Here is a 19,050-nt window from a genome sequence, read left to right as displayed (position 1 = left end):
ATCCCAAGCCCCAAATATGGATTAGCAAACATCAGATTGGCAAATTGAGATAGGCACTGGTCTCTACACTGGATTAAAAATACACATACTAGCATGCAAAAATGGAGCCAGAAAGAACTTTCTGCAGAAGCCCCAGCAGTTCTGATACTAATAAATTCCATGACATTACTTTGAAATCCTCAGTAAATGTGTATTAGTCTGTTTCCAACCTGCTGCAGTATAAAAATCACAAATTCAGTTATGCAACTCATCAGCATCAAAAGAGGGTGGTAAAATTTCTGCTGACCTGCCTGCAGGCAGTCTTTAAATTTCTCTCCATGTTTGAATGCTGGCTTTTTCCTGTGATCACAGACAAGAAGGATTTTCTGTGTGTTTACTACAACATAAGGAAACCTGGTCTAGACAGGTGTGCCCAGATCTATAGCAAACCATTCCTCCTCTCACACTGAAGCAGGAAAAGGACAGGGAGACTCCTCCCTCCATTGCTAGGAGACATGGCAGATCCACAATATCAGAAATGAAAACCATAATGCTCCTTGAAGTGAAAACCCCTTGGTTATCCTGCAGTTTCAGCAGAGAGGGATTTGTAACTGCATCAGTTACAAATCTTGAGCTCCTGCTGCAAGAATCCCTGCCAAACTTAATTTGTCTGTTTAGTATGAAATGTATAAATGATACAGTAACAGTTACTGAAGCAGCTGTGACTGAACCATCAGCTACAGTAAACACCATTTAGAAAGCCCCAATCAAAACATCTTGATAATACCGCAAGATTTGGGAACTGCAAACACAGAAATAGACTTGCACAATCTGCTGCTCCCTGGATCCTTCAAAATCATCCAGAGAGGGAAGAGTGGTGGGAAAAGCAGAAAAAGTGGCAGGGAAAGAAATTCCTTTCCTTTGCCTTACTTTTTCCCTTATATACAACTCAGCTGTGGAATGGAGACTGGAGAGTGATAACCTCCCGTCAAGCTCCTCATATGCAGTCTGACCTCTCAAAAACTCCTGCCTGCTCACTGCATACTTGACAACACACCAGCCACTTCCTCCAGTTTTGTGAAGAACAGCCTACAGTTTCTTATGAAAACAAGAGGCAAGGTAACATGTGCAAATCAATTTTGGACATGACTCAGAAGCCAAAAAAAGCACAAACCTTTCTCTACTGACTATATTTATTGGTCACGAAAGTACAAAAACCAAGGAGGAGCCCTGTCATGTTGTTTCTACCAGATGCAAAATATAGATTCCAGGACTAAATTTGTTCGGAAGTACTTCCTTCTGATGTTTTGTATCTAGATTGCCACTGTTTTTTACCACCTAGATCTAGCTACCCTTTGCTTTTAGATAAAGACATAGCAAATTACAGAATATATAACAAATAATCTACTTGCAAGTAAATAGGTAACACAGCTCAATTGTCACTGAAGTTACACTGTTCCTGTGATAAAGTTGTGATTTTTTTTGATTGTACACTTAAGATAATTAATCTAAAAAATATTTTCAAACTATCATTATAATACACAGTGGAATTCATAGAATGAGACTTCTATAGGTCCTTAAACCACTTACATGTCCACAGATATTGTGTCAGGGAAAAAGCACAAAGAGAAACTGCATCAGGCAAAACACACCGAAACAAATGCAAAAATCTATCTAGACTTAATAAGTTTCAAAATAAATTTTACTTCTGTAAAAAACCAGTTTTTACTTCCTCAGTCCTTCACACCTAGAAATTTGAAACTCTTTATTTATCACCAGTTTTTACTTCCTCAGTCTTTCACACCTAGAAGTTTGAAACTATTTATCTGAGCTCATCTGCACAGGTACCCTTTTTGAATATACTTGATCTACAACCAGATGCTTGCCTAAGTAATTTTAGCTATACTCATCTCAAGCTGTCCATCTCCAATCTACTAGATTTACAGCAGAACTAAGATTTCGAAGCACCTAAAAAATACTGGTTATCAAATAATGTCTTCCTGTCTGCCAGCTTTTAACACTGCAGATTTACCTGTAGTGCATAAAGTTAATTTTCTGTGTTGTCAAGTAAGTGCTCAAGTTTTTTTTTAAGGACATGCACAGGGTACACACACACAGACACAGGAACACCTTGCACTGCTAGCTTCAACATACCAGAGATAATTTCCTGAGGATATTATGTTTATTTAGCTAAGTGAGGATATGAAGATACAGAAGTTTAATCACAAGACCTGTATGTGGAACAGCTGCTGTTTACCTAGAGACTAATGTGTTCCACTCAGAAAATCAGTATGATCAAAAAAGCGTGTCTGCAACAAGAAACAAGAATTTCTGGTAAGAAGGCTATTTTTCCCATGAATTCACAAGAAAAAGACTTGAATTTTAATTCTGAAAATACCAGTTATGTCTCCTTTGATGTGAAGCTGGTTAATCTTTCCAGTTATTTTATTGAAAAACACATTGATTCACTTGGAGAATGCGTTCAGTTGCAAAATTTTTAACAACATCCATACAAAACCAGGACAAAATGCTCCTATCACTCTTTGTCCACCACTATTAACCACAGAATCCCTGCCCCCCTTTTTTTTCTCCCCTATTCTAGGATAGCTGTTCTGTTTTCCCAGAGCATTGTCTGCTTTTCTTTCCACAGCCAGACAGACATGGTATGTGCCATACAAACAGATTCCTTCTCTTCAGAAATAATGCTCTAACTTGCATTACCCTCCAGTTAGGTAACTGCCTAGGTCAAGTGGTCTGTGTTCAAAAAACTATCAGGTCTCTGTGATCTGAACATCAAATCCCTGGCTGCCTTGATATTCCTCCAAGTGTGGCAAACAGACAGAAATATAGTTGTTCTTGGAGCAGATCACTGCAGCTTGCTATCACAAGAAACATCAGGTGAAGTGAAGCCATGCTCCAACCTGTGCTCCAGCCATTCCTTCTTTTCCTCTTTTTTGTGTGCTGATAAGCAGTACAAGCAGTATTGGACAGGGTAACCCATCATTTCAAAAGTGCAGATTTGCTGCCTTTTCTCCATACCTAGAAGCTATTTCAGGGGTATTTTTCAAGGGTATTATCATTTAGATGTACTGTGAACTCCACTGAGGGCATTAAGAGGAGTTACAAAGAGGAACAGAGACAGAAGTCGAGACCCATATCTCAAACTAAAAGAAACTCTTCGGATATGAAGGTGTAAAACATTTCTCTACCTGGAATAAGAACATGTAAGGCTGAACAACAGCTCTGTCGTGTTCCAATTCCACCAGTCAGCACTACTAAGTCAGAGAAAATTAGCAGTAGACTAAAATAACTTTACATCTTCTTAACATAGCCACATGTCACACATAATTAATACAACAGCATCTTATACAAACACCATAATTTTATTAGCATGCAGAACCTAGGTATAACAAAAAATAACAAAAAGTAGCAATAACAAAAAACTCACACACATAAAAATCTATGCATACATACAACAAAAATTCCAGACTTGTACTGCCTTTATTTTTCTCAAATCCTACAAAACGCTCCCCGCCATTACTTCTGTGCAGAAAATAAAATCTAACAGCCCCAAAGGTGTTCATCCTTTTCTTAGTAAGTGTTGCACTACCCTGATTAAGAGGAAGACTAACATAGTTTTGACTGAGACAAGAAGTGACAAAGAGGAAATGACAGTGAAAGCACCTAAAATATGCTTTAGTGAAAGCACAAGTTTTTTGAGGGCTTGGAACTAAGGAACAGTCATAGCAAAATGCAGTAGTTGTGAATAAATTGATAAACTGAATAGATATTTCAAATAATCAAAACAATGGTCTACAATGAAAATAGCAACCAAGTGTAACAAAAAAAAAAAATACTCCGTTACTTTGATAACTTTGTATTCAGCTGGGGTTTGATTCTTTACCAAGCCTCCTGGGACAGATTCATCTGAAATACTCCGTTACTTTGATAACTTTGTATTCAGCTGGGGTTTGATTCTTTACCAAACCTCCTGGGACAGATCCTGCTCAGCCCAAAGAACATAAGCTCACAGGCAAACTGTAGCACTGCCACTTGCCAAAATTATAAATAATTGGGTAGATGCTCACAAATGCATCACTATTCAAACAAACAGAATTATTAATTACCAACCTAAATTTTACATATATAACTTCTGTGAAATTGAATTTATTGATAGCATCGAAATCAGATTAGATTTCTGCAATGATTCCTCCTCCTCCCATGGGTCCTGGCACAGCCCATGGATTAGTGTTGCATCTACATTTTGCCTTCTGCTCAGCACTGTCCTATTCTTTGCAAATAATTTTAGATCTCTGATCTCTGACCTAACCATTCCTTTGCTTTCTTTTTTTTTTTTTTTACTTACTCTAGCCCTTTTCCTATAAAAGGGTTAGGGAAAGAAGTTTGGTTCTTTTTGTTTTTTCCTGAAGGACTGAAGAACTTTTCTGAAGGAGATTTTCTCCATTCCAAAGTCCTAGTGGCATTGATTGAACCTGTGATGGTTCAGAGGTCTAATGCTCCATTTGCTGAGTAGTCTGAAAGACTGAGTAAGTCTGCCAGAGTGCAAAGCACAGTCTAAGACTAACCTGAAACAGAAGTTGGTTTAAAGGTGCCTGACACATTAACAATTTTTTTACCAGCTTCCAGTGCATGAAGTTAAATTGTAAAAAGACAGAAGAAAGGGACTGTCAAAATACAAAACGTGTCTTCAGGAGTCACCCTGAGGAAGAATTTAGCCTTTTCACATAATTGGGTTCTCAAGAAAATATTACGCTACCCAGAATTATATCTATTAAAGGATTCTCCCAGAACATAAAGACTTTTTCTGGACAACATTTAGGCCTCTTCCATCTCAAACTAACCAACCTCACTAAGCCATAATGTCTAATCAATATGTACAGAGAGAAAAAGGGAAAGAAGATCCACCATCACAAAAGAGACACAGAATTTTGTGTTCCTGCAAACGCTATTCAAAAGTTGCACATCACTATTACTTTGAGTGTTGTTAGTATTGGGGTTTTTTTGGATAGAATAAAGTTCTTATGGATGATGCTCAAATAAACACTATCCTAATGTTAATGGGAAAAACCTATAACGAAACTGCATCTCACTCCTCATCAGCAGCCTATCAAAACATGTGATTATAATGTGAAATAGATTAAAAAGCCCAAATAGGATATGACATTTTATTGAAGCAAGTATGTTAGATCCTCATGGCTCTGCCCTGTTTCAGAGAATAGCTGAGATGGGAGTAACAGCAGGGCAGATCCAGACTCAGAGTCTTGCAAATAAACAGGAAGGCACTGCTCTGACATTGACTCCTCTCAGCAGCTACAGACAGCAAAGGGTCAAGGGCAACAATTTTGTTAGGATTTCTGAACTTAGATTTCCAGTAATTTCTGCAGACCATTAAAGGTGACAGGAACAGAGGGTGTCTAATCTGTCTAATTTGTATATTTACCAAATAAGCTCCTAACTTTAATTTTAAAAAATTAGTATACTCTGAAATGCTTAAAAGATACAGGAGCTGGGATAAAAATTTAGTATACAGTTCAGAAATTAACCGTTGATCTACAGGATGACAAATACTGGCAGATTTTTGCAATGTGAGACAATTTTAGTTTAAATTCATATCACATTTTAATGCTTAAAGTTTCATGTATTTGAGCTCTAAGAAAGATCACCATGTAGTTTTACATATAAGGTACACTGATAGGTGAATATTGTACCTAAAGCAACATTCAAAGGATAAAATGAAGAACATCTTTAGAATTACAAAGTGTTTTGCTAAAAACAGAATTGCAAATTTTATGAGTCAAAGACTAGAATAACTTTGTTAAATCACACTATTGACACCAATTTAGATATAGGGATGTTCATATATGTTTCCTCTCAATGTTGAGATAAAAAATTGAAAACATCAATAACCATGGAAATATTTACTCAGGGGCTATTCTAAACCATATTTCTATCCTCTATACTGTCATGTTATGAGCTTGGTGGAGTACCAATGGAATCAATAACACTGATATGACCATCACAATAATCTGTGATGGTCAGAAAAAACTTCCTGCAATCAGAAAAATCTGTGGATTAATCTACAGTTACTATCTAAACACATAAGCCATATTTAATTAACATTTCAATGTTGACTGAATTGCAATGAACAATGCAGTTCCAATGTACTGTATATACAAGCTTGCTTCTTTGTTGCTTTATTTACTGAAAACCTACTAGGAAATATCTTTCTCTCTGCATTACACAGGTGCATTTAATATGCACAAAAGAAAAAGAATTTAAAAATAAAACCCCCAGTCTTTAATTAATAATCTAGAAAAAATGATATGAACAGTTCTCACTAATCATGACTGTTTTCAGAATTCTGAAATTTTATGTTCTGGATTTTCCAGAAGGGTTTTTTCTTGACCTGTATGTGCATGATAAACTCAGCCTTGCACCTGGATGTGTCTTGTTTAATTGTTATGAAGAAAAGAAAGAATTCTATAACATTAACTAGTTTTTACAGTTAAAACTTCACTGATCATGTTATCAGTGATGGTCAGTGTCCCTGGGACACAGTGGTCAAAACTGACTGCAGATCTATATACCTGTACTAGATTTTGTTACCTTTAAACCATTTTCCCTGCAACACAAGACTTTAATTAATTTGAAAAGCACCTTGCAGTCATATAAAGTCTCCATGGAAGCTTTTGTTTAATCCTTTGACCCATTTATATAAGACAGTACAGACTACCAACTGGCAGCATTTTTTTAAAATACATCTAATGAAAAAGGGTCTTTGAAAGCTTGATTGAATGATCCAATTAGGAGTCAAAAGTACTTTATTACTTCCATGGTGGCACAGATCCTCATTTCTGTTTTCCTCTGTAGTCCAAGGAGGACTTGCTAGTGTCTTCCATATGGCAGGAGCCATCTCTGCCTACTTTTATTCTTGGACTTCTTAGAAAGTTGTATTTATTAACAGCAGATGAACTCAGCTGGAATTCAGAAGGCCACAGGTAGCCAACTGCAGGTCCTAAGAAGTTCTTTAATATTTCAAAATATTGGCTCCCAAGTCACATCCCAAGGCTATTCAGGAGCAGCAAAATAATCTGAAATCTCAGGAGCAAGTAAAGTCACACCAACATGGCTCTGAAGTTTGGTATCATCAGAGAGTGTTAAGATCCAGTTATGTGCCTCACTTTCACAGTGAGAGCTGTGGGGAGCCTTTAACAACTGCCCAAGAACTCCCAAATCTCTGACTTGTGAAGATGATTCTGGCATGTGGCTCGTGGCGTTGAGGAGGTCTGCCCATGTCTGCTACATACACAGCATAAATTTCAACTACAGTGATTGCGATGGTTATTTAACCTGTATTATAAAGCAATCTATTAGCAGTTCCATTGGCTTTTTCCCCACAAAAGGAGACATCTTTATGTCAACTGCTGCAGGTTCTTTTGAGTTTGGTAGGGTGTGGGAACTCAGGAAACATTTTTAAGCTCTCATTAAACAGAAGAAATAATTACTATTACTAGACACCCTATAGTTCTGGCAATGAAACACTAAATAATTCGTTGTAAAACATATAGGCACAGAAAAAATCAAAGGCAAAATAAAAAGTGTGCCTCTGTGCAGGGTCCTCAGAAAGAATTATAAATTGAGACCTTGGAGGGCTGTGTTAAACGGAACTAACACTATGTAGGGCAGAAATGGATTTTCTTAGGTAGTTTCCATATAATGGGCTTGGTAGCTTTGAGAAATGCCTTTCCCTAATGGTCATCTTATTGATGTAGAGCCCAAAGACAATTTTTCTAATTAAGCAATAAATTACAGCTGTAGCAAAGCCTGGCAACTCACTATTAGTTCTGTGTAGAGCACTGAAACTTCAGATTGCTAAGGACTCAGCAAGCCTCTTACCTAACTTTACTCATTAATTCTTGCTTCTCCACCTAGTTTTTCTTAGGGCTCTGAGATCAAAACACTTCCCTCAAACCTCACAATGTCACTCAAAATGTAGGTGGTTTTGGCTTGCAGATTATAATTACCACAACAATTTTAACAACTCCTTACCTCTCCTATTCTTCCTTCATTTTCCCCCATGAAATTGAAAGAGCCTTATTACTGTTTTTATCTCTGTGGTGGTCTTTTTTTATTTGGTTTGGTTTTTTCCCTTCTGAAGGGCTGGAGAAAGGCACTGCTGATACACTATCTTTCTTTGTGCTCGACAACCGGCAAGATGTGACAACATTTGATTCCTCACAGATCACTGGGAGGCAGCCAAAGGGCATATTCCAGATAACCAGGCTGGCAGCACATGCTATGTAAAGGTAAACCTACTTCATGAGAGCCACAAATATACCTTCAAATTGCTGCAACTGACAGATGCAAGACCAAAAACTTGCTTCTAGACTTTCCATTGAAATGGCCCAGCAATCCTTCCTTCTGCAGTAAATGGGCTAGCAGACTATTATATAAAACTTCTTTTTTTTTCTTTGCATTTTAAGGGCTTCTGAGATGTCTGTATTTAAGGAAGATGACCTCCCCACCTAATAATACACTTAGTGATATCGTCAGTGCAGGAAGGTTGATTGAAAGGTGAAAGGAACATCTGTTAAAACAGAAGACCTTGGGGTTTTTCTCCTTGGGAAAATTTCTTGTCTAACTTCATGCAACTGGTTTGTAACTTGGGTAGAGGACTCATGCGCTCATGATGAAAACACACTAGAGTGACTAAAACTTCTCAACATCCACAAAAATCTCTAGCCTTTTACAAGCCTCCTATGCTTCTAGCTTCAGTAGTTTCTAAACAAGCTGCATAGAAAAATGACACCTTATAGACAACAGTATTTCATGTCCAATTTGGTCACTTTCCATGACACAGGTTAGGCAGGAGCAGCTAATTTTCTAACACATCCTCAAGCTAGTACACAGTCTTTATCTACTTCAATTTATTCACATCCACATGTGCTTGTAGACACAGAGGCCAGATGTGACATAGGCACGCCATTGATTTCTACAACACCACAACATGGTCACTTATTTTCTCTCTTTCCTATAAAGTATTGCATTTGCATTTTTCATTAACATGACATAAACAGCTTAGCCAAATGTTTTTTAGATGTTCAAACAAATTCAGAGTTTAATAATCCAGGTAGATTATAAGAATGGTTCTTTTCAGCCCACAGAGTACTTCCGAAAAATGACACACTCCCCATCCCACCTTTCCAAATGGTCCCTCCTATCCATGTGTATTTGCTGATCTCACACCAACAAAGTCAGCAAAACCTGTGAAAAATCCATATTTTAGCTTTTACAGTCCTAAACACATTTAAGAACTGAAGTATCATCATGGAATCATTTTGCATTTTCTCTACTTCTAATTCACAAGCATGTTGTGTGAAATTCCATTAGTATTCAAGTTTCCATTAAAAATTATAAAAGCTTTTACTAATAGTGAATTGCAAATAACTGACTTCCACTGTCTCACTGCTATAGTTACAGAATAGCAAAAGATGAGACAAAATACCAGACAATTCTTTGGAAAAAACATTCTCATTCATTCTAAATTACACACAAATTTCAACAGGAATCTTATATAAAAGTAAAGTTTCCATATCTGCAGTTGCACTTATCATTCTTTTTGCAAGAAGGTTGCACTCAATTGCACAGCTATTGACAGGAGATGTAATCACAGTTAAGGTGCAAGGTTCTAGCCTGAATAAAAGTCAATACAGAAATTTAAAAAATGTGTGTAGTAGTGTAATGGCTGGTTTTTCAAAATGAAAAATCTATTTTTTTCTCCTTGAAACCAAAATTTTCTGTGCTCAGTCTGCATCTTATCTCTTCACTAAAGCATAAACTGCCTGACCTCAAAAGGCAGTAAATGTTAGCAAGCTTTTATTACAGGAAGCACATCCCTCTGAGAACATGAAAAAGAAAAGAAGAAAATCTTGTCACCTAGTAAAACAAATTCCCCAAACCAAATCTTAAATATAAAACACGAAGACTAGATAATAGCAAGCCTCTCTTGAAGAATTTGATTTGTGACTATCCACTCACTAAAGAATATCAGTCAGTCAGTTATTCATTTCAGCTAGGTAATTTCCAGTGCACCAAAGAATGCATGCAATCGACATTTCTGAGCCACTAGAATATTGTGACAAGAATTAAATCCAGTAGACTTTACCAAGGACTCACTGGTAGATTAGAAGGAATTTCAGAAATCAGACTAAACCTCTTCTCTGTCACATAATCCATCAGATATTTGAAAGCAATGAGCTATGGCCTGGTGCAATACTTCAGTAGCATTTAAAGTAATTAAAGAACTATTGACAGCAATCAGATTAATCTAAGATTCTTTATCTTTCTATATGTGACCCTTCCCCGGCAGAAAATTAATAACTGAGGAAGATGTTGCAAACAGATGTAAAAATCTCTTTCTTGGTGAGGAGCTCCGCCGCATTACATAGCCTTTTACAGAAATACAAAGCTAAAAATAAATGGAAGAATAATACTTCTGTGTTCAAAAAGTGCTGACTTCTAAAGAGCTTCTAGAACTCCCTAGCAAATTATGAGAATCCTTGATGAAGGGATTCCTGCAATCTAAAGATTTCCTGTCATTTGGCAATAGTAACTACAAAGCCAAGTAAGATTCTTTTCACATGAAACAACTGAGACAAAAAGTATGTTCAATTTCCACAACACCCTGTTTCTGTAGACTGTTTTCTATTTCATCAAGCTGAAAACAGTTCAAGAGATTCTGTATTCTGGTTCAACCATGCACTTCAAAGTAAGAGATGAAAGGGGAGAGATGCACAATGATGAATTACTTCTCAAACTACATTTCTGCCCATCCTTTAAGTTTGCTATGATTTATAAAAATATAGCTTGGCATTTCAAGAAGAAAAATGTCTTTCCTCCCTCCCCTGCTATCTAAAACATAGATCTTCCATAAAACAGGCTCTGAGTGAAAATTATGACCAGCTGTAAGATTGTGTTTCTCTCTGCTACTGAGGGAACTTCTAACAGCAGTGAACTCAGTAACTGGGGTCTAGACTTTGCAGGATGTAGCTCAGATGAGTGAGAATTGCTGTAACTCTCCCTTCTGGAAACAAAACAAGCTTCTGAACAGCCACGCAGGGCAATCTCAGTCTACACTGTTCTAAAGGAATTTCACCAATATGTACAAAATTAAATACCTATTATATTTTCAATAGCTGCCTAAGGGATGCCTTGAGCAGGCAGACAGAAAATTAGGTTAAACACGAAATCCAGACAGAGTTTTGCTAGTGGCAGAGGAAGAAAATTCTTCTATCAGTCTCCTGTTCTGCTGCAGATTGTTACAGACCTGGTGACAGGGCAGGTGAAAAAAAGATCAATTGACCTGCCTTTTCTGCAGGTATTTTAAAAATAAAAATTAATTTTTGTTGTCTCAAATGCGTGGTGACAACAAGAAATGACCTTTCAATTTTTATATTTAAATAACATTTATACCACCCCTGGGAATCTGCTTTAAAGACTGAAGCCAGCAATCAGAAAGCATTTGCATTAACCAACCAATAAAACACTTTATGAATTGTGGGGTTTTTTTGTGATGTATACCACAGCGGTACACAGTAATCTTCCTGGCTATGACACACTCAGCTACACAGCTCTTATTAAAATAAAGGAGAATTAGAAACACAGAGTGCTGGAACAAAGAATTACTCCTGTGCCAAAGCACGAATGCCTAAACTGGCTACCAGTGTGACCTCCAATTTTAAATGGTCAGGTGACAAATTGAACATACTCCCCTCCTTACTCACCTAGATAAGGGATTATTTCTAACCATTATTTTTAAAGTCTTCCTTTTGTGTGCTGGATAAGAACACAATTTCAGTGATTTCTTTATAATCTGGAGGTAGAATTTTTATACAGACTTAGAAAGCCACAGCTGGTGGCAAGAAGAACAAGCTCATGTCAAAGCAACTTTCAGAGACCAAGCATGTGCAGAAGGCAAACATCTGAAATAGAGCCCTGATACGTCACAGAACTGCTGCCACTTTACAAGTACCTGTCACAGGTACTGGAACAGCTGACTGCAGATATGTTTTGACCTGTGGCTAATGAAAAACATTTCCTACTGGCATTTGAGCCATCAGCTGGAACAAGTAAGCCTCAAAGGCTCAAATACAAGGACTCCTGCCAGTATTCCTACCAAATGTCTCTTACTAGTTTTAAATAGACACACTTGATTCAAACAATTCAGCCTATAGGCAATTGTGGAAAACATTCAAATACTTGAAAGTATAGAGGAATAAAAATCAAAATACTAATAGTTCAGGATGTTATTGCAGAATGTTAAGTGTGTCCCTCTATTATGCTACAGAAGAGGGAATTAATTTATCTGAACTATAATGAAACATGCAGAAACTAGAAATGAATATCCATTGAGGCAGCTTTGTGCTAAAATGCAAAAAATTACAATTTGCTTACTAAACTGCGGGCACATTTGAAACTGGATTTCACTGTAATCCTCACTGAAGACTCTTTCAGGCACAGTTTCACCAATTTGGTACCTTTAATACAAGTCATTCAAGTATTGTAGTGTTCCCTCACCAGAGCAGACATTTTCAAGGAGCATCTGAAATGCAGAAATTCTGACAGAGAAGGCAGACACTACCACGGTGGAAGCACAGATATATACAGGATCCCAATAGGTGTGAGGTTTTACCTTTTAATGACCCTGCACTGCACTTAACACTGGTACTAAAAGCAGAAAAATCTCTTCTGTGTGTGTTCATCCAGCTGAGGAACATGCCCTGTGTTGTGGGAGCCTTCCCTTGTGCGTTGCTCTGACACATCAGGAGATCAGCTCCCAGCACAGCCACCAGGCACTCCAGGTTTGTCTTCAGTGGCTGTAACACTCCCCACCTCAACACTGTCAGTGTCCAGCTGCAGAAAGAGGTTTTCCCTTTAAACAGGGACAGGGCATTTATGCCATTCAGATGAGCCCCTGTGAAAGCCAGCCAGCTCCCATGGCTCACCTTTGCCAACAGAGCCCTGAGCACCTTTCCATTAAGCCTGCTGGACAGGGAAGCTGGAGTGCCTTAGCAACAAAGCAGCAGCAAATAAAAGCCCTGAGCACTGATCTGCTCAGCAGACACCAAAAACACTGCACAGCCTTGCACAGCCCGCTGGGCTTGAAGGTAGAAATAGCAGCTGACTTGTTGCCACTTCATCTTTTGATGCTCTCTCTCTCTAATCATCTCTGGGAATTGTTACTCCCCTAAGAATTCTCCAGCTCAAAATCACTCTTCTGGGTTTTGTTGGTTTTTCTCCAGCAAATGAAAGACACTTTGCAGGATTTTGGAAAAATCAAATGTATGTTTTAATGAATTCATTTCTCTGGAACCCTACTGCTCTTTAAGACAGAAGCAATGATTTACTATGTGCATTTTGGGGCCATTCCTTAAAGGAACAACCAAACACAAGTAACACTTTGAAAACAGTGCTGCCAAATGCAAAAGTGCTTCTATTTTACTAATAAGTAATATCAACACTACAGCTGTAATGGGAAGTTCCAGGAAGATGGTTAAACTAAATTCTTCTTGGCTCAGAGCCATGCAAATATTTTTTTTCCACATTCCCATCAATTACAGAGGTACAGTAAGTGTTTTTGCTTAAGTGCACTATTACAGGGGACACAAATAAGCCATTTTTCTTCCAGTGGTTGGAGCTAACATTTCTATAGTATCATATTACACATTTGGCAGACTTGAAGCACGCTTAGATTTTCACTTGTGTTGCATTAGTAGGCGACACCATCTGAATCAGCTGAAAACAGATAGTAAAACTGCATATCTTATCCAGACTACAGCTGTTACAGTGTCCACAGAGTAGTTTTTACTTCAATACTGGTACATGTATTCATGCTTGGGAAAGCAGAGAACAATTATTGTTAGCTGTTTATGTGCAAACAATAGCAGGCATGTACCATCAGAGAAGTGTTTTAATGAAAAATTACATTGTAGAGCTCAGCTGCCATTTTAAATACACGTTTTAGACTGACAAATTTATACTTAGACTTTATTAGGACAATTAATAATCTTATTAATAAAGAAAAACTAACCAGAGGTATGCACACACTTTGCACATTTTCCAGAGTGAAATAAATCACCCTCACAAGCACTGCCTTCCATCACTGACGAGGTCTATCAAAATGTGAAAAGCCTGTAGAATTGCAATGTACTCTCTGTGTATCACCTTAGCCTGTCTGTACCATGCATGCTTGTCTTCCCTTGAAGAAGCCCCAAACCAGAGTATGAGTGCATTAGGATAAAAACAAAAGTACCTATTTTCTGAAACTTCCAGTTCCATGTGGAGTACACAAGAAAGACACATCAGAAACTGAGTTTCAACAACACTAGTGTAAAAAACAGATGTCCTGTGGAATTAATCATTATCATTAAACATGAAAAATTATCAATGGAAACCATGTTTTCAAATGTATTTCATTCATGTTTTAACCCTTCAGATGATAATGATCATCTTGGAAAAGAAATCAAGGTATTTCACAAAGATTTAAGTATCACCTTATTCATATGCTGATGTTTTTTACCGATCCTTTACACACAACTTTACTGAGAGTATCTGACCATACAAAAACAGCACCTAGCCAAATACACAGGTAGGGAGGTTAGGGAATACACTCCCATTCACTTCAAGCCCAACTGGTAAACTCCAAGAACTGAAAAGCCTGACCTTACACATCAGACTGCTACTGGCAGGAAGTTCCTGACCAGTGCAAGGATGCCTGTGGGACAACTAAAGCAGTTAGAAATTGTTAAATGTGAAATTACTAACATGGTAATCCAGGAAGACAGCATGGTTTTATGGACAGCTTTATGCTGGACGGTAGAGAGGAACATATTTTCTTGAGTTAAATTTGATCTCAATTGCAGTATCAAGAACTGTACAATTATATCTGTGTATATTGCAGTTATCACAAAAAGAGTTGAAATAGGTTAAAGCTGTCAAATGCCACTATAGTACATTGCTTTTTTACTGCAATTCTCTTAGGTTTTATTTGCAATAATTTACATGGTAGAACTAAGGAGAGACCCTTATTTTACTATTATCTTTCACATGGAAAGGCAACTATTGCTCCAAACCTGTCCTGCATACCCAGCTGAAGAAATACTTACTCCATCAAAAGGTGATAAAATTTACCCTTCCTTCACAGAGGCATGAACAACCAAGGCAGGGAAAGAACTCATCTTTGAATGGTGAAGAACAGCAGTGCTGAGAGAGTTCACAGTCCCTTTTAAATTGACCTTTAAAGAAGTCTTTAGCTCCTACTCTAGACAGCTGGTCTAGACTACTTACAATATAACCATTATTTGGGTGCTGAAAGCACCAATCTAACCAGGCCACATAAGGTACTTCTGGCTCACTGCTCTCCTTTCCATTACATGCCTAAGACTAGAGCAGTGCAAAACCTCTGATCTTCACCATCAGTGCACAAAGAAAGTGGCTGCACCCCATTTTGACCCCTCTTCCTGAGACAGGAGTACAACAATACTTTCAGACAGAACGACTGCAACATATCAGTCTTTATAAAAAGTGATGCTATGGGATGTCAGTAATACAAATCTTAGCCCCCTGGTTGTAGATGACATATGGAAAGCACATGGACTTACTGACAATTCTTTGATTAATTTTCTTAATTCCTTGTGCCCGTGCTTCTTCGCAATACTTTCCGGATCATCTCCATATTTATTGGTTATTTTGCAAGCCTGTGTGGCCTCAGGACAACTGAGTAGAAATGCTGCAAGTCTCTTCAAGCCAAATCTGGCTGCACAGTGAAGCAGGGTAGGAAATTCTTCCAAATGGCTATCTGTATAATGAAAACAAAGTCTTAAGAAACAAAAGTTCTGCTTTTATAGAACACTTTCTATAAATGTCTTTTGAATATCAGTGCTGTGGAATCACAGTTATCAAGCTCCCTGTATTGAACTAACAGCCAAAGAATTATTTTTTCAATTAACAGTTTTACAGTGTCTATACACGTATTAATAAAGGAGCCCTTGGTGTAACTGAGAAATCTCATTTTTATCCTGACAGAGGGATTTTAAAGCACTTCAGTTCTACTGAGAAATAAGCTTTCTTGCAAAGGGCAGAAAATTCTACAGCCAAGACATGCTTTTGCTTAGGTAGAATATTTTTGAGTGGGATATTTTTACAGGTTCATGATGTTATGTTTTGATATTAAAAATAATTTCTGAAAATTCAAAGGGCTTCCAGACACTTGGAAAAATTTGCTTATCCCTGCAATGAAAAATTAGAGAATTTAAAGATGAACTAAATAAAAATTTTTAGGATTTATCAGAAGTAACATGATATTAATTTTCACCAAAAACCATTTTTACACTGGAGAACTGGGACATTCAGTGTATCACTTCAGCATCCTTCTGTATTTTAACACTATGAATGACCACAAGTTACATACAACAACCAAACATGCAATAGCAAAGAAAAAGATTTTAAGCATAAAAAATACTTCTCTCTGCATTCATACTCTACTTCCTGAATACTTGTGGTTGGCTGTGTACCAACTGGTCTATAAATCAGCATGCAGTGTATCTCTTCCCCAAGCATGCACCCAGCCTGCCCCAGGCACCATCAACTCTTTGCACCCTGAGGATCCTTCCTATCCAGTGCATGAAGAAATGCTCCCCCTGGTTTGCTTTGAGCCTGGCTTCCACTAGGGTTCAACTGTGAGTCCTTTTTTCATCTTATTCTCCATCACTGTCTGCCCTCTATGCAATTCCATAATTTCTTTCTTGAAGGGCTCCAATCTAGTTAATTGGGCCTTGTAGAGACCACAGACACTGCTCTCCCCTCAACCTTTCCCAGCTTTTCTGTAACTCTTTTGAGATGACAGGAGAAGAGCTGCACATGATACTCAACTTTGGGATGAGCCATATAATTCATGCATTGCCATAATTATGTCCTGTTTTGTTCTCTATTCCTTTTCTAATAATTCCTAGTATTTCATTAGCTTTGTGATCTGCTGCCTAGCAACAAGTTGATGTTCTCATGGAACTGCGTGGTCTTATTCCTCAGCACTAACTGCTCAAATCCTCTCATTTTGGATGATACCATTGCACTACTTTGGTTTCACCTGTAATGAATATCATCTGACATTTTACTGCATAATTACTAAATCTCTCATTCCCCACCCCCATTAGCCTTTTTTCTTGTTATGCTGAACACTTCGTATGACCAGCAAAAAAAGATTTTTCCCACTTGCCTGTCTCCTGGCTTTGGTTAGTTATCCAACCATACCCAGTCAGTTACTGACATAACCAGGTTCACTGACTAGTAAAAAAATCTACAAGAAACTCATAAAGCCAGACTTCACATTGCAGAAGACTTATTTTATTAACACTTATATTAGTTTGTCCTGTAGAGATAATACATTAACCTGCTTCTAGGGCACAGGGTTGCCTGAGAAGCTGGGTTTGGGCATCACTCCTGATTTGATCACACCTCTTAGTACTAAAAAAATGAAATATTGCATTGTTAGAAACCCAGATTATCTACTCTAAAACTCCTTCACAGCTGTTGAAGAATGCCAGTTAGTCCTGGTAATTTCTTTGTGTTCAGGCTGCCTATTTTTGCAGTAACTTCATGGTCCCTTAAATTCCAGACAGTCTAATTCCACACATCTCCCATCGACGACTACAGCTTAGGAATTCACACAATTTCTTCTGTCTTTCTTGAGATTTATTTTATATCCCTGTCATCAGATGTCCTGCAGGTTAGCCAGGACGTAGAGTGCTGGAAGAAATTATAACTCGTTATGGAAAACTCTTTGCTGCCAGTCTTTAACAAGCTTCCTAAAGTTTTACATTCTTCTGCATTGTGAAATTTGGCTCATTTGTGTACTTCCCCTGCCCACCATTTTTGCTCCAGCAGAATCATAATATGGGAGAGAGTAAAATCTCAACCCATCACTAAATAAGTGGTTCCTAAAAGGAACAAGAGCAGCTCTTGGAACAGGCATAGCTAAATACTAACTGAGAAAAAAAAAATGTTAGGACAATTTTGACTGTATTTTGGACAAAGAATATTCCAGCACTATCCCACTCCACTATTATTTTGACAGAAGGTATTTAAGTGGGCTACAATTTAATCAAAAGTACCATTAACAACCCTAAACTGATTTTTAAACAAATTTAGTGTTGCCTGACTTTTATTTCCACCAGGCAAAGAAAAATCTAAGCAAGAAACTGTAAATACACAGCACCTGTGTAAATCAAGCCACTTGTTTTAGCCACCTTGGCAGGCTGAACTTCCATCAACAAGAGAATGTGTTGTAGTTTATATTCCCTTGTGTTTGCAGTGTGCTTTAAAATCCTTTGGGCTACAATAGGCAATCTTAAAACTGCATAACAGCTAAGGTTTCTGAGACAAGCACATGCTATGCAACTTTTTAATTAAAGTTCCACAAACTAAGTTTGATTCTATCATTTAAAGAACTATCATTTTTAGCCCAGAGTAAATGCATTTGACTTATTTTTATCTAGATTTTTCTAAATGTAAGAAAAAAATAGGATTCTCTTAAAAAAAGTGTTCAAACCTGAGCCAATATTTTAAAAAACTTCCACAAATGCTCAAACTGCTTGTCTTAGTATTGTGGGTTTTGCTATTTGTTTTTTTAGATGTCTAGCAATGTAATAGGTACTCAATAGTTTGCACCCTGTTAGGCAATACCAGAAGGTCAAATATAAGTCAGTAGAAAGAGCCTTAACACAGTATAATAACATGGTCCAATCAAGTCTGTATTACCAATGGACTGGATGCTATGATTTCTTCACCAACAGAAAGAGAGGAAGAGTAGGTGGTATTCATAAGCCTGCTCTAGGCAGGCATATACCTGCCTAGAATGCATTTCTACACTCTTAAAGTAACACAGAACAGGGGTATTCCAAAATCCCTTCAGCTCCTTGCACTTGAGCTGTTTTTCCTGGTCACCACTCAACTCCTCACTAGCTGAGTTTGATATTCAGGCAGGACTCCTATGCT

The 19,050-nt window shown here is 37.6% G+C and overlaps 1 protein-coding gene across 3 annotated transcripts in view; it reads right to left on the bottom strand.

Annotated features, from left to right (window-relative positions):
* BANK1 (B cell scaffold protein with ankyrin repeats 1) overlaps positions 1-19,050 on the bottom strand; it is a 132,559-nt gene that overhangs the window by 61,389 nt on the left and 52,120 nt on the right. For all 3 annotated transcript variants that reach the window (XM_039702008.1, XM_039702009.1, XM_039702010.1), the window contains exon 8: positions 15,660-15,856. In XM_039702008.1, coding sequence (XP_039557942.1) covers positions 15,660-15,856 — 197 coding nt within the window. The remainder of the gene's footprint in view (positions 1-15,659; positions 15,857-19,050) is intronic.

The sequence above is a fragment of the Passer montanus genome, unplaced genomic scaffold (genome assembly GCF_014805655.1).
Source record: "Passer montanus isolate IOZ18808 unplaced genomic scaffold, ASM1480565v1 scaffold151, whole genome shotgun sequence".
Lineage (NCBI taxonomy): Eukaryota > Metazoa > Chordata > Aves > Passeriformes > Passeridae > Passer > Passer montanus.
Note: the sequence above shows the minus strand (reverse complement) of the source record. Positions and strands in the feature narration are given on the sequence as shown.